The 22,754-nt window shown below is 37.2% G+C and overlaps 1 protein-coding gene across 2 annotated transcripts; it reads right to left on the bottom strand.

Moving 5' to 3' along the window:
- Positions 1-1,640: 1,640 nt before the first annotated feature.
- bag5 (BCL2 associated athanogene 5) lies at positions 1,641-22,439 on the bottom strand. Of its 2 annotated transcripts, none has more exons than XM_051917318.1 (5): positions 22,287-22,439; positions 11,748-12,021; positions 11,234-11,662; positions 9,971-10,194; positions 1,641-8,112 (listed from the first exon to the last, which is right to left on the bottom strand). In XM_051917318.1, exons 1-5 carry the CDS (start codon positions 22,307-22,309, stop codon positions 7,587-7,589), a joined length of 1,476 nt encoding a protein of 491 aa, XP_051773278.1. In that variant the 5' UTR covers positions 22,310-22,439; the 3' UTR covers positions 1,641-7,586. The 2 variants fall into 2 exon arrangements, with proteins under 2 accessions (XP_051773278.1, XP_051773277.1); XM_051917317.1 differs by lacking the exon at positions 22,287-22,439 and adding an exon at positions 19,689-19,889.
- Positions 22,440-22,754: the final 315 nt, after the last annotated feature.

Genomic DNA, 22,754 nt, shown 5'->3' with positions numbered 1-22,754 from the left:
TTTCTTTAACTTTTCTTCCGTGTTTAAAGGAAAACAGACATTGATTTTCAGTGCAATTTAAGTTACCAGTGGCTGTGTTTGTGTACTGTGTGTTTCTCCAGCTGTCACTCTTCCCTCAAGGGCCTTGATGTCCTTTCAGTCATGGGGTCATGAACATGTCTTGACTGTCCCTCATATACTGCAATATTGTTGGTGGAATCAGAACCACACAGACGCATTTCTGCCAGATCATTACCCCTGGCAGAAATAATTAATTTTAGGCTAATTATTGAATTTATTATATCAAATTAAATAATTGAGGCTAAATTAATTTGAGGCTCAAATAATTAATTTGAGGCTAATATTTGGAACAACGTTCTGTAATCAGAATATAAAAAAGGGTTCTTTAATCAAGTGACAGTAAAGACAAATATAATAGACCATTTGGGTGTTTGCGAACAGCGATGGCGTGTTTATGGGCGGAGCCTAACTGGCGACAGAAAATTACAGTTCTGCAGTAGCAGTCAATGGAAGCCACGGAATAAAAGAATAAAAAAGGTAATTTCGAGTTTTTATCTCACAATTTTGACTTTTTTTTCTCGCAATTCCGAGTTTATATCTCACAATTCTGAGAAGAAAAATCAGAATTGCGAGATATAAACTCGTTTTGCTGTCTTTTTTCCTCAGAATTGCGAGTTTATATCCCGCAATTCTGACTTTTCCCCCTCAGAATTGTGATATAAACTCGCAAATAAAAGTACGAATTGGGAGATATAAACTCGCAAGTGCGAGAAAAAAGTCAGAAATGTAAGATAAAAATGTTATAGGTTTAAATGTTACCTTTGTAAACTGTTTAGGTTTAAACATTATTTCATGCCAACTGTAGAGCTAATACATTATGTCCCCTATATGAACTGCATATGAATATTATGTGTAGACTAATCATCGCAGGTTTCATTAGTCCAGTCTGGCTTGTCAGCTCCCAATGGTACAAAAACATTCAAATAAATGCTGTTCTTTTGAAATTTCTATTCGTCAAATAATCCTAAATCATGATTTCAAATCAATATATAGGCCTATATATCAAATATAGAAAATCATATATGTTATATGTATGTGTGTGTGTGTGCATATACACATACACACACACAGAGGGATTTTATTACATGTCTGATGTACATTTAATACAACAAATTTTTAATATAATTTATATTGCTTTTTTCTTTATTTGCATTAGTGGCAGTAGTGCTATTGCATTAATGTCATGTTGCTTCTATTTGCAAATTATTAATTTGTAATACATTTAAAATAAGCCATCCCATATCTGCATATATCTGAATTAAACAGCTCAATATATCTTGTCTCAGATTTACAGGCTCCTGTACTCGGTTGCATAAAGTATTTCCCTGCTGCTGAAGTCTTTTGACAGATTGTTGAATCATGTCACCTTACATACGAGCAGCACAGCCAGGTATGTTAATAACTATATCAGTTTGAGCAGATTTATTAGCAAACTAAATATGCAGGGATATTTATACTCTGCGTTTCAGGAAAGCCCAATTCTTTTTCTGAACATCTATTTTGTAAGCACAGCTAGGGGTTGCCATGGAAACAGGTTGAAAGATCCCAGGCCATAATTAATACCTTGCCACAAACATAAGTTATTTCCAGATCACCATCTTTTATTTAGCATTGTAGACATGTAAAAATCAAACAACCCGCTGACCAAAGCATTCACACAGCAGTTTGAACTTAATGTGCTTTTTTTTTTTTAAAACAAGCATAAACCAGACAATATACACAATGCGTCGAACATCATAAATAGCATGACACATTTATACACTCTCACAGCTCACCACAAAAAACACATTCTTCCAGACATATAGTCAGATAAGGAAAACCAAAAGCTAGAGTGGGAAGTTTTACCTTTTCTGGTTTGTATATACTGAGTTTCAGTGATTACAAAGATAATGGAAGTTAAAAACAGGACGGAATTAACTTTGGTATAAAAAAAGATGGACATTCTTCATTACATTCTCTTTCTTGCAGGTACTGTAATGTGTTTTATGTTGTTCGTAGCGATGAACTTCAGTATGGCATCCAAAAAGACTTCACACTGCATGGTGTTTTTACACCTAACAACAATTTTGACGCCTGTCATCTCACATCAACCATGTCACTGCTAATAAAGACTGTAACTGCCGTAAACAAAATATTCAAAGACAGGTGCAACGCTCGCTCATTACATTAAAGCAGGAATAGAGCCGTGTAACAAATGAACTTGGTCTTCATATCATGTCAAATATCTGTTTTAAAGCTCATTTTAATACAATCAAAGTAATATTAATTCACCACATACAAAAGAACTGTAATAGTTCTAGGTGACTCGCTGACCTATTAACTGCTATTGAGTGTCATTCAACAATCGGAATGGATTTGATTTGTGACCATAACCATGGAGATAGTTTAGCAGAATTCAGTATGACTCAGATCTGACAGACCAATCGTCTGTGTAGAGCTGTGGAGAGATCTGGCAGCTATTGGAATCTGGAATGCAGACTACAATGATGTAGATTGACAATGCATGTCAAATATGAAAGTCCTAATAACATTTTAAGAAAGACAACTTAGATTGATACACCTATGAACTGACCTAAAGCTCCAGATGTGGGCACTTCTGATAATTTAGGATAAGTTTATGGACATTTCGTTTAACCCTAAAACACAATGTACACAAAATATGGGTAAAATACCTGCGAAACAAATCATGTTGCATCGTGCCACAACAGCTTGAGGCTGTCAAAACTGGACATGACAAAGCGACCCAAATGCAAATCCATTTGTTTTTCATGTCAAGGTAGCGCGAGCACTTGGAGTACGTCAGAAATATAATGTTCATCAGTTTAATGTCTGAAATTTGTTGTGTCCTGTCGCTTCAAGTGTAGACAGCATCACTGATTATAATGGGTTCTGTTCGCTTTTGTCATGTCACCCACTCGCGTTTGGTGTAGATGTTTTTTTTTTTTCTAAATGCATCTTATTGTGAACAATAAATCCATGTTATTTAATTACATTTATTTTGGACCTTAAATTTGTAATCAAAGTCTCATAACGCAATCTTCCAGTGAAACATCAGACTTGTCTGATGACACATGCCGGACACATGCCATGTGGTAATTACTGTAATTACGAGATTTTAACTTCCATCCTCGTAGAGCTCGTAATTACAACTTGAAACCTGGGAAATTTCTGAGAGCTCCTACTTGTACCACATGACCGCTGCAGATTCATTTAGGCATTGATAGTATTGCCATAGAAACGCATGAAACGCATAACAGCTCAGAACGTCACGTGTTGTCATCTCGAAATTATGTTAATTATAACATGACATGAACGCACCATTTCATCCGCTTAAACCCCGCCCCTTTTCTTAAAATCGACTTCAAGCTCACATTCAGATCTGCCTCCATCCAATTAACAACCGATGGATAGAACCAAATCCAAAAATTGTTCTTTTTTGAAACAATATGTTCCGTCAGATGTCACAATATGAAAAAAAAAAAAAAAAAAAAAAAAAAATCTCTTGCTACTTCTGTTTTTTCATGACTTCAGTAGTTCAGCTTTGAAAAATTTATCTTCAGACCCTTGCATTATGACCCATTTTGTTCTCCATCTAGGATGAACAGCCCCTTACAGCTAAAAGGTTATAGAAATCTCTGGTGACCTCAGGGCAGAGAACCTCTGATGTAACTACGGTAGACAGACAGGTATCAAGATTTGCAAATGAGATACATAACTGATTTTCTAGCACTGCACCTCAGACAATCTGCCTGTATATTAGGCAGCACTACTGCATTAACAACTAGTTATACCACATGGATTTAATGAGGAGCGTCAACCATATTTATCTGCAGTGTGTGTGCAGCCAATGCATATTGTGCTGGAAAAACAGCAAACAAAAAAAGTCTGGTTGCACAGAACTGACAATATTAGCTCACATCTTTGTCATATATGTGGGTTTAGAAGAGGTGCACAAAACAACGCCAACGCCTAGTGCAAGGTTGCTTTTAAAGTGCTGTTGGAGCGTGTATTTCACCTTGACTGATGTAGGATCCTCCTCAGCTGAACTGCCAGTGCTGCCCACCGCAGGGGACTCTGCCAGACAACGGCTGTCTGATGACAAAGTCTGGATTAATTTCTTCTGACCATGACCAGCACCACTCACTTCTGGCCCCTGTGCCTTTATTGTCATTTTATTTAATTTTTTTCAAAAAGAATGCCCTTAGATATGAGTGTCTGGGTGTAATCCAAGCACAACCTGATTTCTTTGTTGATAACTGTGGTGTTGCTTCCTGACTGCTGAGTGTCCTTTTAATTGGACGTGCCCTTATGTAGAGCAGGACAGAGGGTAGTGACCACACAGCAAGTGGGACACGACCGAAATAAACAGCCAAACAGAGGACTGTCACAGTTCTAGGTCAAAACAAGCCATTGTAAACTACTGACAGCACAGATAGTTGAAATGAAAAGAGAGGCTCAACAGCCCAGCATGATACCGATGACAGAATATATTATTTATGTGTGTGTTCGGCCATCACCTGGCCTCTGTGGTCAAATTTTAAACGGCAGAACTGGATACTCCTGCGGTTTTTACCACAGACAAGCTACTCCCACATTCAGCAGTCTCTGAGGGGTTTAAACAGACTGCTTCACACTGCAAGCTAAAGTGCCCAATTAATTTTTCATCTGTTTTTTTGTGAAGCTGTTTACATGACCTTTTAAATGTGGTCCATATCAAACACTGCTCTAAACAGGCAATGCTCAAACAATTAGTTCAAATACACCAATTTATTTAAAAATTAAAAAGTGACTTTTCAAGAATAAACGTGAACTTTAGGGGAGTCATTGAATTGTTCACTAAACCGTTCCAAAATACCACTAATGTGTGCATGCTGACCCTGTTCTTCAACAACAACTACTTCCATAATAAAATTTCAATATGACATTTTTGTTATTAAATGAAATTAGAACATTTAATTTGTATTGTCACTTTCTATCAATACTAGTGATGGATCGATATACTGTACGTGTACTGATTACGCCTTGCTTGCGTCCCTTATGTTATTTCCACGAGTCTACAGACAGCCTTGTCAACGTCAATGCATAATTTCCATTTTTAAATATTTTAGAATCGAATCAAAGAAATAATGTGTAAATACATGCGTGTTTAATTTCAGTGTTGTTTTGAGTGCAACAGCGCCCATTCACATTTTCAGTGGCCTTGGTTCCGGAAGTTTTTTTTTTTTTCCCTTCACATTTTTTCCCCGTGGGATTAAAAAAAAAAAAAAGGCTTAATTTAAGTTATAAGCCATAAACCAATCCAACCAGCTAGGAAGTGAATTACATTACAAATTTTGATTTAAAGCAGAAAAATAATTTTTAAATCAGACAAAAAGACAAAGGTACTAGACTTTTTAACAGCTTTAAGGAAGCATGAAGCATTGTGAATGATAAAAATCGAAATAAAAATTATAGAGAAATTGAGTTAAAGTTACGTTTATTGCAAAATATGCATATTATGTATATAAATATTTAAGTAGCTCAAAAGTGTAGGGAGATTAACTCTATTACGTAATTTGCCAGTGCTTCATGGTAGTGGGAGAGTGCTAAAGAGTTCTTTTGTCGCGATTCACTATAGTCTCAATTCTCTGACTGGTGGAGAATGGAGATTTCTCCCCAGGATCACAGGTAATGTAGTTTTTTTTTTTTTTTTACCAGAAATTCTGCTATTGAACACTATTTAAAAACAAACTGAAATAAAGCATCGACTAACAACCAAGTAGCTCACAGTAGTTATGATTCAAAATCAATTCCCCTGTAGAGAAAATGAAAGGGATTTTTCCGGAACCCACCTGTTGCACTTTATTGCCTTATTGTATTATCCTATATCAACCATCTGCTCTCTAGATAACTGTATTCATATTGGCCAATGAAAACCCACAGTGGTGACTAATAATAGTTACAGTTCAAAGTGCCACAACATTTGTTTTATACAATTATAAGTTTTATACTTTTGCACCTTTCTGTGTAATACTTTATATAATGTAATACATAAATGTTTTGGAATCAAGGGTAAATAAAAAAGCAAAACAAAATCTTATATGAATTCACAATACAGTCATATGGGGGAAATCACTTTAACCAACTCATTCCCACATATGAAAGTGAACCATATATTTAATATATGGTTAAAATGTCATATTAAATGTATTTTTTGCTGTCCCCCTTTGAAAAATCAGATTTGGGTCACATTCAACTGTGTGAATGTAGCCAGTTTTTCAGTGCTTGTTTGATAGCTTGCTGTCTTTCCATGCCGCTCCAGTGAAAATGTTCTAGAACGCCCCTGTCCACTTTGATCAGTCTCACTACCAAAATAGCATGCACCACTTTTTTTTTTTTTTTTTTTTTTTTTTTTTTTTAAAACAATCACAGATACGCTCTTTCAGTCTCTGCTCTATTCCCTGGTGGCTTGCACAGGCACTTATTGCCTAACAGCAAAAAAAGCAAATTGTGAACTAGTTTCTATTTTTGTCCTCCATATCGATACCACAAAGAAACGTCTCCAAAGACAATACCTCATTGCAATTTTGACCTCGACCCTCTGAAATATGGCAAAACTGCAGGAAGGATTAGAAATCTGATTGATTTTTTTTAGCTGTTTCTCTCACTGGTTTACTCACATTCTTCTTCTTTGATGTCAAAAAGTCTTCTTTAAAAGGTGAAGTGTGTAATTTCATGTTAAAATAAAATTCCACACTTCATCTTTAAACTAATATCACAAACCAATGTTTATTTACTGCGTCATCTATTTTAAGATACAATTTTCTTAATGGGATATATGTATGTAAAAACAATTGTTCCCACATGTAGGGTCAGTTCTTGTTTATATGCAGCTAATAACTGTAACGAGAGGAACCTAGGCTCTGAAAGTGCAATTCAGAGAAGAGATTAAACCTATGAATACTAAGCTTGGGCTGCCTTTTCCATTATGTGTGATTAACGGGAAATGGCCCGCTGAACAACCTGTTGTGGTCATAGCAGGACTGTGAGTGTGCTCCTATATGGCTCTAACTGGATAGGAATGAAGAGCTGATGTGTTCACACCGTGATAAAGACTGAAATTTGTTCCACACAGGCATGTGGTAAAGCAGGAAGCAGATTTTGGCAGCAGAACAGGGTTTAGCACCACACCACACCAATCAACAGCACAGATTCAACTAAAAAGATCATGGATTATTGTCATGAAAACAAATGCTTCATGGCAGTAGAAACCGGGTTTCCTTCTGCCAGAAGAAAGGCTGTTTTCAGGGACCAGTAATGGACCAACAAAAGCAGCAGGTGCAGTGCATCATGGGTAACAGTCTCGCTGCCCACGGCGAAACACAAAGTCTTTTATATACAAATTAAAAATTCCGCCCATGGCCTGTATCCTCGGCACGGCCGTGTCTTGTCCTGATGTCGCACACGAGGCAAAAAAGCTTTTGCCTTTTTCTTGCGGCTCCTTATTCAGGGAAATCTCTGCAATACTGCAGTCTCTTATCAGCCTCTCAGTACTCCCACTCATCTGTCTTCATATCCAGGTAACTAAGGATATTCTGGGCGTGTTTAACAGCTTGCTTGCGGGCAAGTTTGGTCCCCTCGTCCCCTTGAGGGTCCACAGCATCAAGAGCCAGAAGTTGTTTGGTCAGTAGCTCTTCCAATACCATGTAGCTCTTGTCAGCCCTCTTGCCGTCAAAGCCCAACACCTGGGCCTGGAGTTCGCACAGGCTGGCTAAGACACGCCACACGGCCGCGTGAGGTGGAGGCTCTTCTGCTCCAGGGTTACGACGTCCTAGGGCCTCCCAGAGGTCTAGGAAGGTGATGAGTGCTTGAACTTCCAACACAGCCCTGCGCCGTGCCTCCCGGATGCAGGGATTTCGCCCCGTGTCCACCTGATCCAGGTGCGTAAGGAGACCTTGCAGCTCCGCCCCCTGTCCTGTGGCACCATGCCGGAGCACCTCCTCCCGCAGCACTGAGACACGCCCCCTAATCGCCTCGATTTCACGAATCGAGTCATTTTGCGCTAGATCATACCTGGAGGTGCAATGAGTTCAATTTTATTAATAGATTCAAAATAGAAAAAGTAACTAATAATCCATTAAAAATAACTCTTGATCACATACAAATTAAATATCTGTAATTAATTACTTACTTGTAATTCCAAATCTGTATGCAGTTATATTTTGGACATGAGGGTCAGGTTTTATATACCCTCATATATTTGATATATATATAAAAAATTACTTATTTACCACCTCATTATATAATTACATAACTCAATATACTATATTTCATCATTATTTAACTCAATATAATACTTTAATTCAGCTAAGATTCATCAAATCGATTAAAAGTGCTCAAGTCTAAAGCGTCTTTACTATTTCAAATAAATGCTTTTCTTTTTAACTTTCTATTCATCAAAGAATCCTGAAAAAAAAAGCATCACACTGGAGTAATGATGCTGAAAATTCAGCTTTGCCATCACAGAAATATATTACATTTTAAAATATATTAATGGAAAACTGTAATTTGAAATTGTAATAGTATTTCACAATATTACTGTTTTACTTGTATTCTTGATCAAATAAGTATGGAAGCTTGTTTCTCCCATGAAATAAAAAATAAAAAAGGTAATTGCGACTTTTTATCTCACAATTCTGACTTTTTTTCTCAGAATTGCGAGATATAAACTCAAAACTATCTTGCAATTCTGACTTTATAACACACAATTCTGACAGTATAATTCTGAGAAAAAAAAAGAATTGTGAGAAGCAAACTCAAAAAAACAGTTTAAAAAAAACTGTGAGATAAAAAGTCGCTATTACCTTTTTTTTTAAATTTAATTCTGAGTTTATATCTTCCAATTCTGACTTTACATCATGCAATTCTGACTTTACATCATGCATAAAGTTGCAATTCTGACTTTATCTCGCAATTGCGCGATTATATCATGCAATTCTGACTTCATATATTACAATTCAGACTTTTTTTCTCAGAATTCCATGATATAAACTCCCAATTGCATCCTATAAAATCAGACTTTTTTTCTCACAATTCAGAGTTTATATCACGCAATTTTGACTTTATAACACAGAACTGTAACTTTTTTTACATGCAACTGCAAGTTATAAAGTTAGAATTGCGAGATATAAACTCACAATTTTGAGAATCGCAATTCTAAGCAATTATTTTTCCCTCACATTTGGACATTATAACACGCAATTGTGAGTTTATAACTCGCAATTCGGACTTTACATCATGCAATTCTGACTTTATAACACTCAATTCTGACTTTATAATTCTGAGAAAAAAAGAATTGTGAGATGCAAACTCGCAATTGCGGAAAAAAAAAAAATCAGAATTGTGAGATAAAAAGTCGCAATTACCTTTTTTTTTTATTTAGTGGAGGAAACAAGCTTCCATAAATAAATGCAGCCTGTAGTGTATGTACTGTATGTATATATTTTGAAATGATGCAAGGTAGAGTTAATAATGATTTTTGGAGTGAACTATCTCATTAAATTTCATCTTTAAATGAGTAGCTTCACTTAATGGTTGCACAAGTAAACATAAATCGGCATTTCACTGATCCTACATATTTGTTGTGTCTAATTTCAAAGGTTTTTCCCTCCGGAGGTCACATTTGTCGGTTGCATACATCATTAAGGCTGCCATATTTTAGAAAAGTAACTAATACATCCCAAAGTAAGAAAGAATTTACAGTACTTTATGCCTCACAAGAAACAGTCAGATTTATAATGCTTACCTTTCTGAAATGAAACCTTCTCAGTGATATATATCTGGCCAACAAATGCAACCTCTAGAGGGCCCAGCCTTCAAAATGACACACAGCTATTGTAGTTTGTGTGTTGATGTGTGAATTTGGTGTTACCTGCGTGTGTCATCTCCTTCTCCCTCCAGGTCAAGATGTTTTAGTAGACCATTGATCTCCTCCACCACTTGTTTTCTGTAGTTCCTCACAGCAGCGTTACTAGACACATCCAGGGCGTCCAGTTCAACCAACAGCTCTGTGAGGATCCTTGCTAGGTGGGTACAGCTATCACGCCCACTCAGACCCATCAGCAGAGCCACTTCCTGGCAGCGGGCACCACTCACCTACATGAGATGAATGCATTTCAGGTTCTTTACTTTACTGTTAACATTGTTTCTTGGCTAAAACCAGAACAATCTTTCAAAAATAATTAAAGAGGTCATATATACTGCTGTTCAACAGTTCAAACACAGCAACAAAAGTACTATTGTAAAATAATTACAATTTAAAATAACAGTTTAAATATATTTTAAAATGGAATATATTCCTGTGATAGTAAAGCTGAATTTTCAGCATCATTACACTCCTGTCACATGATCCTTCAGAAATCATTCTAATCATTCTTGCTGCTCGAAAAATATTTCTTATTATTATCAATGTTGAAAACAGTTATGCTGCTTAATATCTCTGTGGAAACTGTGATACTTTTTTTCAGGATTCTTTGATGAATAGAAAATTCAAAAGAACAGCGTTTATTTAAAAATAGAAATCTTTTGTATCACTGTAAAACTATTTGTCAGTTTGGATCAATTGAATGCGTCCTTGCTGAATAAAAGTATAAATTTCTTAAAAAAAAAAAAAAAAAAATCTGACCCTAACCTTTTGAACAGTTGTGTATGTTAAAAAATAATAAATAAATACAAAATATGTAGGGATTTTTTTTATTAATGTCCTTGCTGAAAAAATATATATATATAAAAAAAAACTTTTGAACTGTAGTTTATTTTTTTTTACTTTTATTTTACTGAAAAAAGTTATTTTCTTTTAAAAACATTCTGACCCTAAACCTTTGAACTGTAGTGTGTTAAAAAATGATAAATAAATACAAAATGTATAGATTTTTTTGATCAATTTAATGTGTCTTTGCTGGAAAAATTCTTTAAAAAATATATTTATACTTTATAAATATAAAGTATATTTAATTTTAATTATTTATTTCTGTTTGAGGTCAAAAGCAGAAGTAGGTTTTTTAATGAATCTGTTTTTTCCAGCTGTATCTTTAAGAAACTTCCCCTTCATGTGTAAAATGAATAACAGCAGTTTGCTGGCTAGATAGCAGGTTTGTGATTCCTCCTGATATTTGTCTTTTGCAATACCACTCACCTGCGCCATAACTTGATTAATGCGCTGCACGGCCTCGTGCGTGTCGTCAGAGAGCGGCAGCGCCAGCGTATTAGTGCGTACACGGCCCTCTAGTATTTCCTGTACAGCACAGACCCTTGTCAACGCCTTGTAACGGGCCTTCCTGAGTGGTACGCTCCCACCCGTCTTGACCTGAGCCAGCCGCATGGCCACGTCCTGCACAGCCTCCACCAGCTCCTCACTGATCTCAAAGGCTTCTAGAGCCTGGCCCTGCCGGAACGGCCCCACAACCCCTTCGTTCAGCATGTTCTGTGCCTCCTGGGTCAGCTCCTCAATGGCCAGCCGAGATGGATGCGTAGCATTACCCTCCAGGTACCGAAGCAGACCCTCGACCTCTCCCGCCGCACGCTTCCGGGCCTGCTGAAGCTCCGGCCGGCCCTCTGTCTCCACCTAGGTCGGGAAACAAAGCATGGTTAGTCATTATTATGCTTTACGTTCCAGATTTTTTTTTAATGCAGTGATGCCCTGTCCTGACCTTATCCACCTCCAGCAATAATCGGGTCAGCTCTCGCTCCAGTCGTTTGTACTCTCTGTCGCTCTGCAGGCCGCTGTAAGAGCACACCTGTGGGCCCAGGGTGGCGATCTCCCTCTGCACCTCATCCAGCCGTAACAGGGATGGGTGCTGCCCAGGATACGGGCCCTGGGGTCCGGCATAACCTGGGAAAGGTCCTGGCATCTGTTGAGTCTGTGACTGCTGACTGCCATGATCCATCGTCCTCTTCCCACCATCAAAGGGTTTCCCAAACAGGCTGAAAGAGAAACCGAGAGGTAAGAGCTGGTCAAATAACCAAATGATATGGTAAAATGATATGAAAATAACCAAAGTATCATGTTGAGAAGTGAGGTTGATACAGTGGATGAACTGGAATAAAAGTAAAAGAGAAGATGTTTATAGGTAGTTGACATAAAATGCTTTGCAGCAGAAATCCAAAACTACTTTAAACAGTATATTACTAATTCTTTTATTGTACATGCAGATTTTATGAGATCATAATTATTGTAATTTTTACACTGCAGGTCCATTTCAATGAACTAGTGAAAGCAATAACACGATTAAAACTCTGAAAAGTAATGGTGACAGCACCTAAAACACACACTTTTCCTTAGGCTAAACATACATAATGTTCAAAAGTTTGGGGTCAGTAAGATTTTTTTAATGTTTTTGAAAGAAGTTTTTTTCTGCTCACCAAGGTTGCATTTATTTGATCAAAAATACAGGAAAAACAGTAATATTGTAAAATGTTTTTACAATTTAAAACAACTCTTTTCTAGTTTAGTGTATTTTGATGGTAAAGCTGGATAATTACTTCAGTCTTCAGTGTCATGTGATCCTTCAGAAATCATTCTAATATGCTGATTTGCTGCTCAAGAAACATTTCCTATTATTATCAATTTTGAAAACAGTTGTGCTGCTTAAAATTTTTTGTGGAAACCATGATAGATTTTTTTCAAGATTCTTAGATGAACAGAAACTTCAAAAGAACAGCATTTATTCAAAACAAATCTTTACTGTAATTTTTGCTCAATTTAATGCATCCTTGATGAACAGAAGTATTAATTTCTTTATGAAAAAGAAACTTACAGCGGGATTGTACATACGAATTTACATAAATAATTAGGGGGGAAAAGACATATTGTGGCCTCAAAAAAGATTTTGGATACTTAAGGCACACTTAAAAATGTATGAATTTCATTGCATTAAATCAATATAAAATATCACCAAATTACATCAGGCAAACATATGGTGTGGTGACAAACAATTTTTTCCCCCATTTTTAGTGTCTGTAATGAGAAATGAAAGTAAGATAAGATCCACCTTTATAAAATTCAGGACTGTGTATGGTTGTGTGGTGAGAAAAAAATAGGGTTAATCCTAACTCAGGTAAACTTTTACTATGAAAAATGCAGGAGAGAGGTTTTGTGCGTCTGTAATGAGCACAGTTTGTATGTGTTGTACAGCTGTGATGACTAAGGCAGACTCATCCAGATGTTTCCAACTACACCCTACATAAACAAAACCTCCAAAGAGGTACATGACATGCCACCACATGAAACAGGAGCTGTCTAAATGCATGACACATCACAAAAGCAAACCTCCATTTGTTAGAGGGACAACCTTTGTGAACAAACGAGTAGAAATTAACAGCAAACTTTCAAGGATAGTAATGAAATTTAAATATTGCGGTTTCTGAAATTCAGAAGGCTCGTGTACCTGGCTTAATCGGTCCATCCAATGAAATAACTGAAACTCGAGCATTCACACTGACCAAGTCTGAATTTCTGTAATGAATCCATTCATATGATTTTGACAGCAACAGTCCGGTTGCAACAACCCAACTTACTGGAAGGTTCTCGGAACATGTACTTCCTACCTGCCGGTGTCGTGACATGTTGGAGAGCAAATATTTACAAACTGTGATGAGAATAACCATTAACGAAGTTGTGTCCCACTCATTTCCATAAAAAAGATGGCAAAATCTGGCTAGCAGCTGTTATATAAGTATATCAATCCAACAGCACCAACAAACCGAACTGCAGAAGATGTTTAGAGAAAGGAAGTGTCCTTAAGTGCAGACGCCCTTCAAGAACGCAGCCCATTCAACGCTATCTTACCTCTACAGATTCAAAGTCCTAGAAAAATTTTATTGGCAGACGACTGCTGCTGCTGTTCCCTAGGGAAGTGTCTGTGATGTCATGGATAGGTCATAATCATGGGCCTTAAAGAGACAGCGTTCATTAGCACTAGCACTAGTTCATTAGCAATTGTTCATGAAATACATTTGATAACAAACATGGATGAGACTGCAGAAGGCTTTTAAATATAATGTAGAGCTATTCTGTTAAGCACTTACATTGAAGTTCTTGGTAGATGCTTGCACAAATATGGTATTTTCTATGTGGCAAGTCAATTTTCCAGAGCAGGCAATTACATTATACTCAGCAGTACGTGTCTTGTTTTCAGTCAACTGCACACAAGAATCAACACAGTCACTGTACAGTGTGCTGTGTAATTTTGAGTTTAGCCTACAATGGTGAAAACAACTCCACCCACCTGAATTACACCAATAATGTATTAGTTTTTCCACATACACTACCGGTAAGTTTTTTTTTTTCATGTTTTTGCTGTTGTTGTTTTTAAAGATGTCTCTTATGCTCACCAAGGCTGAATTTATTTAATCAAAAATACAGTAATATTTTAAATTATTACTACAATTTAAAATACCTGTTTTCTATTTTAATATATTTTAAAATTTAATATATTCCTGTGGTGGTAAAACCTACTCCAGTCTTCAGTCACATGATCCTCATTAACAGCGTTGGGGAAAGTTACTTTTAAAAATGTAAAGCATTACAATATTGCGTTACTCCCTAAAAAAGCAACTAATAGTTGTCAGTTACTTTTTATGTAAAGTAATGCGTTGTGTTACTTTTATATTACTTTTTCTCACCTGGCCTTGGCTTGTTTGTTTTTTAATAATATAAAGGCCGTTTCACACCAAAAGAGCAAATACAAAAGGAAATGCAAATTCACGGCTGTACAGTAGAGGGCGAAGCTTAAACAAACCTGTCAGCTGTGCTGCCATTCTGGATTGCAGAAGAATAGGATACAAGAGAAGAAAGTTCAACGCGCTTAATTCAGCAATAAAAAAAAAAAATGAAACAAATGTGATGTTCATCTAAAGTGATTTTAGTATGGTTGAATTGGATCATCGAAGGTCAGCAGCAAAGACATTGGTTAATAAAGTGAGATTAAATACATAAAGTATATTTGCGTTTTTTAAACATTTTTAACAATTGTAGGTTTGCGTAATATTCAGAGTTTGCATTTCACAGTTTTTAATCATTTTGAGGAACAATGAATCTGTTTTTGTGCTGAGATGAGTAAATGCACAGATTTAGTCAAACTACAATAACCATCACGTTTACATTGCGCACCCAACGCCTCTGCATTTACTCCTGATTTCTTTCAACATGGAGACAGAAGAGCTGTCAGTCAATAAATGGGAAAATAAGGTAACTTGCGTTACTTATTTGAAAAAGTAACTCAGATATTTTGCTGTAGATTTAAAAGTACTGCGTTACTTTACTAGTTACTTGAAACAAGTAATCTGATTATATAAGTCGCCTTACTTATAATGCGTTACCCTCAACACTACTTATTCATGTTGAAAACAGCTGTTCTGCTTAATATTTTTGTGGAAACTGATACTTTTTTCAGTATTCTTTGATGAATAGAAAGTTCAAAAGAACAGCAATTATTAAAGGGGTCATGAATTGAGCAATACAATTTTTCTCGATCTTTTGACATACAGTTGCAAGAAAAAGTATGTGAACCCCTTGCAGAATCTGAGAAAATGTGAATAATTTTAACAAAATAAGAGAGATCATACAAAATGCATGTTATTTTTTATTTAGTACTATCCTGAGTAAGATATTTTACATAAAAGATGTTTACATAAAGTCCACAAGACAAAAAAAATAGCTGAATTTATTAAAATAACCCCATTCAAAAGTTTGCACAGACTCGCCTCAAGTAAACAAAGGAGATAGCGAAGAACAATCTGACGTCAAACAAAGGAGATAACAGCGCGCACTCTGACGTCACAAGCCAAAATCTTTGGTTTCACCAGCTACACGACGACACTGCAACCGGAGTTTCTGAAAATCTTCACCCTGGCAGGAGTTTTCAAAAACGTTTTGGTTTCAGTGACCTGATACTGCGTTTGCATGTGGATGAAAGGCCAAACCGCATAGAAAAAGCTGTGGTTCTGAAAATACCCGTGTTCATGTGGACAGGGCCTTAGTGTGACATCATAGTGCGACGAAAGACCACCCACCGATAATCAACGGCTACTTCTACATCATTGCCTCTTTAGCCCCGCCCACCGATTCACACATGTAGTAGGAGGTGAGTAAATACAAGATAGACGCAAACACAGGATTACTTGAGCAACAAAATGATAGAGATGCCTCTGAGGATTGATTACAAGACATTCTGCAGTGTAAAAATCTTGCTAACATTATAAGTGGACCTCAGAGAACATAACATTTTAAAAAATGCAGTTCATGACCCCTTTAAAATAGAAATATTTTGTAACATTATAAAAGTCTTTACATCTTTAAATAGTCTTTATCTTTCAGAATGATTTTCTGTGGTAATTAGGAGTATGCCACAGATGCTGACAGAGCTTAAACTGTATTTAATCCTGAATATATTTAACTTTACGACGGTGTAGTGAGAATGCAGTCCTTGTATACCTCAGGATTAAAGATGTTATACTTCTTCTTCTTGATAGCTTTTTCCTCCAAAAAAAGTATGCCTTGGGTGCTTTATCCTTTTATATAACCAGGTGAACAGACAGACCGTTGCGAAGAAGAAAACTCAAAAAAAGTATTACAGTAGCCATATATAAAAGCAGCCAAGGAATATATTTCTAACCTAAAAGCAAAAAATAAGAAAACACTTAAGTCTCTCTCCAAAACGCATCATCTGCTACAATCCAACACAACCAGTTAGATATTTCTGTATCACATTGAAAAATGTAAAATAAATAGGCTACTCCTTGTCCTTGAATACTCCCAAGAAACACAGAAGTTCAAGAGAACTTATGAATGGTTCACCTAGCTTGTTGAATTTCTGCTTCCCCAGTTGAGGAGCAGTACAGCGTTAATTTGACGTCATGCTGGGATTGTAGGAGGAGGGTAGGGTCAGATAAGGATGAGTCAGAACCCTCATCTGTCCAGATGCTCCACCTGCTCCCCAGCATCCTGTCTCCCCCTCCTCTCTTATACTCCCATATCCAATAATTTAAGGCACAGAAGACCTTAAATTAAGCAAGTTCTCGCAAGTAAATATGGCAACAAACACTTTGGACTATGAAATTTGGGTGGGGCGAAAGAGCCAACATGCCATCCATGCAAGAGCTTATCAGTGAGTAGTAGGGTAATGCTAAATACATCACTGCTTCTTTCACTACTCATGAAATTCTGCCACGTCAGAGTCAATTAATTATTTTCTATTGCTCAAACTCACATGGACTGGGATGATATTTTTAGGGGCGGTTCCCACTCCTCAGGCCCAATGAGTAAGCCAAAAGTCTTAATAAGGACTTTTTTTTGTCTACAGCCCAATCACTACGGCTCAAAAACCACTTCATTGATGCCAAAACAAACCTTTTAATACCTAAAGTCTCTTTTAAACAACAATATAGCTACAGACCAAATAGGACACATATTCTGTTACCAATGTCATCATTATGCATAAAAATAAAATAATATTAAATAAATAAGATTACGTGATTATTCACAATTCAGCCCTACTAAAATTGATGGAGGACTAAACTAACTAGACTAAACTAAAACGGTTCTCTGTTCAATGCAGGCTTAATGCAATGTCTCATCATCACAATAATCATGAAGTGTTTCTTTAAAACGCCCCTATTATGCTTTTTCAAATATTACCTTTAATGCAGTGTGTGTAATATAGCTGTTTGTGAATGTAAATGGTCTGCAAAGTTTTAATGATCAAAGTGAGCGATAAATAAAGATATTATCTCCTAAAGGAAAGAATCGATTCTGAACTGCAGAAACAGTCTCACTTCCTGCTACATATCTACGTAGCAACTGTACCCGACATGGGTACAGTTGGAACAAAAAAGCTTCTTGTGTTTATGAGCTAATTTTGGCAAATATGACCTACTTATGGATGTTAATAATTATTAATATTTTAGTAGACAAGTAAAGGAAATGTCATATGAAAAATCACTTCTTTTCAGCCCCTAGTATTTGTGTGGTAACGGAAAAAGCAAAAAGTGTACCAACTGTACCCAGTCTACCCCTACACGCACAGTATCGGATTTGGATCGGTCCCGTCCGGCAGATACCCGATCCGGCAAAAATGGCAGTATCGGAGCCGATACCGATCTGAATATCGGATCGGTGCATCCCTAGTAGCAACCTAACAAATATTTGCATAATGCCAGACTACGATCTTCACTGACTGCCCCCTTGCCCTCAAACACTGTAGTTGTAGCTGAGGCCTGGAAGTGTTTGGTTCATGTTGTCGACATGTCAAGAAGATGCTATTTTCAGCGCTGCAAGAGCAAATCTACTTTGCATGCACTTCAAAAGGATAAGGACTCGCACTGGAATTGATACAGAAAAAACAGCAATGCCATCGTTACTGTTCATATCACTGATATGGTAATGAGTGTTTCGTTTCTGACACACACTGTAAGTGGTAGACCAATCACAACAGACTGGGCCGTCTGACCAATCAGAGTAAACTAGAAAAGGAGGGGTTAAAAGAAACTGAATCTTCGAACAATTCGTTTTCAGACTTTTGGAGAAATGATGTGATGAGCAATGTATATTATGAGAATTTTTTTTTTTTTTTTTTTTACCTTGGATGCATGTAAGCCTATTACTGTAGATCTCCAAAACAAAATTAGGAACCTTTAAAATAGCATAGTAGGGCCACTTTACGTAGACTGTAAAAAAAAATCCTGTTAAATTTACAGTAGAAATACTGTCAGCTGTTGCCAGGAATTCACCGCAAAAAATTCTGACAACCATCAGGGTAATACACGACACTAAAACGATGAAATAAACATTAACAAACAATAAACAAACTACACCAAGAAAAGACCATAATAATAGGGCCAAATGTAGTGTGTTAATACAAAGGAATTTTAGGTATTGATTTTTCACAGGTGTTTTCCTGTATTTTAAATGCATTTTTTATGCATTGCATTGTGTTGTGTTTTAGGGTTAAAGGAAATGTCTGTAAACTTAACAAATAATGTCCTGTTGCCAATACTTCTACACATTTATTTTTAACAGTGTATTAATAAGACAGACTCGTTTTCTGTTACAGTTACTGAGACTAATAGCAGGGTGTCTTCAAACTTCAGCATCAACACTACAGGGAGGGAGTCGAGATTCTGGAACTGTCCACAGCAGCTATGATCATGAGGATGTTACCAGCAGTATCAACTAAAACTATCTTCTGTTCATGGAGGCTGAATGCAATACACGTCTCATCATCATGATATGCCATCATGAAGAGTGTCTTACAGCTGTACACTGATAGATTAGCCAGGGACGTAACATGTCCCCCAAATAGGGGTTTTGCAATGGCTGATTCTTAAATTACTACATTTGTTCCCCCAGTACTGAATATGTGGCTACATCCTGGACATGAACTATACAATAAGGCAGAGTGAGAATACAACACAAGCCTGTACATGCTTCACCAAAACGATGCTTCCTGTCATCTGACAACGCTGTGCCTGATTTTACATGAATGAAACCATCACAGAAGGACATTTTTATTGCTTCTGAACATCAGCCAACCCTATCCGACAGAATCCGAGCATGTCTCACCACCTCCTGAGATGCGCAGCATATTTCTCACCTTTTCAACGCGCCGAAAACGTTCGCGCACATGTCTAACGGGCTCCGTTTCCATCAGCTACGCTACTGAAATGTTTTGCGCGGTGCAACACTCCAGTAATTTCTGGTTCGTAGAGTTGCAGTGACACTGGCAGAGACTGGCATTCAGAGCAGCACCATCACATCGGTATGGACTGCATTCCTGCCCCTCCCCTCCTCCTCTATGAACGCTAGTGTTGGGGATTTTGATTCCTCTCAGTGACTCTTTTGAATCAGTTCACTAAAAGATTCGTTCAGTTACTCTTTACGCAGTAACATCGTTACGCCGGTAGGAGGCGACAAGTGAATGTCATTTTGCGTGGTATATGAGTGAGTCATTGAATCGTTCACTTTGAGACGATGTTGACCAAAATTAGGCTTAAATTATTATTATAATTTTTTTAATTTGCTTGTCTACAAATCTATCATAGTGTTCCCCCCACAAATTACAACAAAGCAGATCTATAATTTTTCCTCAAACTTTATTATCACTTTTAAAAAAAACAAAACAGGTATTAGCCTAAATAAATTAATAAGGAATTACATACATTTTAATTGTATAAGGTAAATAGTCATTTTTTATACATTCATAATTCAGTTTTTGTTAACGAACTGAACAAACGTTCTCCGGTTTGTTTGGTTTGTTCATTCAGCTCACCTCGCTTGAAGTCGCTACAAATCTTGTTCAAACTAAAACAATGGCTTCATTCGGAATAGCATACTACACACATAGGCAAATATTTAATAGTCAAGGTCCGATAACTAGAAAGATAATTATGATGATAACCATTTGACCGTCCACACCAACGAAGGCTCTGTTTATAATAATGGTTGGATATGGGTTTTTATTGGCGGTCAAAGTTTTTAATCATTCTGAAAGTGACGAAAACTGAAGTATACTGTCCCGGGCGTATTCCAAACAATGATTTTTTTCATCACAGCCTGCACTCAAACACTATTTGCTAGTGTTATAGTCAACGACTGCGTCCGAAATCGCATACTCGAGTAGTTACTTGTTTTGAGTAGTAGTAATTACTTCATGACTGCAAAAAACTACATTCTATATAGTATGAAGGTAATCCGGGCATACTACATTCGCTATGTCGTCATTGTTATGCGACCTACTAGCATCAGTTGCGTTGCTTTACTGCCATTAGGTGTGTTCGACTTAAAGCCGCGCTGCTCGGGCCGATCGGTATATGACATCAAAGTACCACAAGAGGGATTAGAGAGCACATGGCTCCATATGCTTTCAAATCGCTCTCGCCATACTTTGATGTCATACACTGATCAGCACGGCTTTAAGTTGAACACACCTATTCACACATCCTCTCCCGTGGCCTCATGGGATCAGGGTCATCCTTATGACGGTGCAACCAGTGTAACCAGTGTTGCCAAGCCCACGGTTTTCCCGCGGAATTGGGCTACTTTAATGGTGTTGCCGCGGGGTTGGTTTTCATGTCCGTGGGTTGCAGCGACCCCAATAATGTGATATTTAGCCCCTGGAATGCTAATTTTACCAGATGAACCCTGCCAAAAAATGCAGATTTTACACCACAGGATCAGATTTTTACTGGTGGACCCCCCCGAAACGCAATTGGGCTAGTTTTGAGTAGCGACTGGCCGGGTTTGGTTGAGAAAACCTGGCAACCCTGAGTGTAACTGCACCGGCCCCATGGCGAACAGACCGAGACGGGGCCCTGCTTCTGCTACCTCGCACTGGGTCCCGCCCCATGCTTGGGATGGCCTTGCATGGGATAGTAAAGTGTCCATGATATGTGCACTTCAGAATTTCGCTGGAAGTAGTAGGTCATCCGGGTGCTTTTTGCGTACTCTTTTATGAGTACTGTGAATTCGGACATGCTTCTTTTGTCACATACTGTTATTTGCCTACTATATAATAGGGAAGTGATTTTGGATACAGCCACTATCTCAACACAGGAGAGCAGCAGACACACGCTTTGAAAGAGATAAAAATATTAGTCTATGCAAAGTCCCTTTCATCTGTGGCAGTGTATGGAAGGTAACGAGAATGATTCGTTCACTTAAAAGATTCGTTCAAAAACTCAGATTCGTTCACTAACGAACAGCATACTGGGGAGACCATTTCTCGCATCAGGAGGGATCCCTGACACTGTGTATTCTTCAATTTGAACACATTTGCCCGATCGGTAAATAAAACTATCTCGCCGCAAATTGAAGCATGTCATATTGATACAGCACGTGATGTGCGGACTCACCCTCCTTTGTATTTTTGATAAAAACATTTAAGCCTGGAAGTCAAATGTGAACTCCCTTCCACAGCACAAAGTGGTTTCATCTTTCATGCACAATAACGTCAAGGAATCTGCTGTAAACGTAGTAGCTGTGCTGCGTAAAACCACTTAAAACGACATTAATCACTTGAAATAATCCGCCCGTTTAGCTGGCTGCTATTACGCCCATTTAAAGCACACAAAGGCACTGATCAGCTCTCATTAAGAGCTCACAGCAGTGTAAGGTGAGGTGTTGTAAAAATAAAAGACAATCATATAAATACATGTATTATTAAACATGATGTTTAACAGGCTGTCCATCCTACCTGCATAACCATCTGACAGCCATTGGTGAGCCAGTGTTTACAGATAAAACGACGCACTTTTCGTTTACAACCACCGGGCATACATGTCTAATGACATAAACCAGCTGGCCAAGCGAGAACGAACGAGTTACGAGGAGTTTAAACGTGTCCAAAACTAATGTAAATGTATCTTGAATAGAAAATTAAAAAGAACAGCATATAATGACACTGTAAAAGTCACTGTTGATCAGTTTAATGCGTCCTTTTTGAAATTTGTATTAATTTTTGTTTGTCACAAAAACTTTATGTGATGCAGATTCATTAGCACTTTGTCTCTATTATTTTTTAAACACTTTTAATATGATTTTAAATTACATTTTTTCAATTCAACACGATTTAAATGACACTGTTCAATTTGAACTCAATTCCCTAAATTCGCAGTATTAATGTGAAAAAACAACAACTAAATAGTTAATTGTATAAATTAAT

The sequence above is a fragment of the Ctenopharyngodon idella genome, chromosome 13 (assembly GCF_019924925.1).
Source record: "Ctenopharyngodon idella isolate HZGC_01 chromosome 13, HZGC01, whole genome shotgun sequence".
Taxonomy (NCBI): Eukaryota; Metazoa; Chordata; class Actinopteri; order Cypriniformes; family Xenocyprididae; genus Ctenopharyngodon; species Ctenopharyngodon idella.
The sequence above is the reverse complement of the archived record's forward strand: the minus strand, read 5'-3'. Positions and strand labels throughout refer to the sequence as shown.

Coding starts and splice junctions, on each gene's coding strand:
- bag5 (XM_051917317.1), bottom strand. CDS start 19,720: ATGTGCGCGAACGTTTTCGGCGCGTTGAAAAG. Junction 12,022..19,688: donor GTTTTCGGCGCGTTGAAAAG/GTGAGAAATATG, acceptor TTTCTCTTTCAG/CCTGTTTGGGAAACCCTTTG. Junction 11,663..11,747: donor TATTGCTGGAGGTGGATAAG/GTCAGGACAGGG, acceptor TTCCCGACCTAG/GTGGAGACAGAGGGCCGGCC.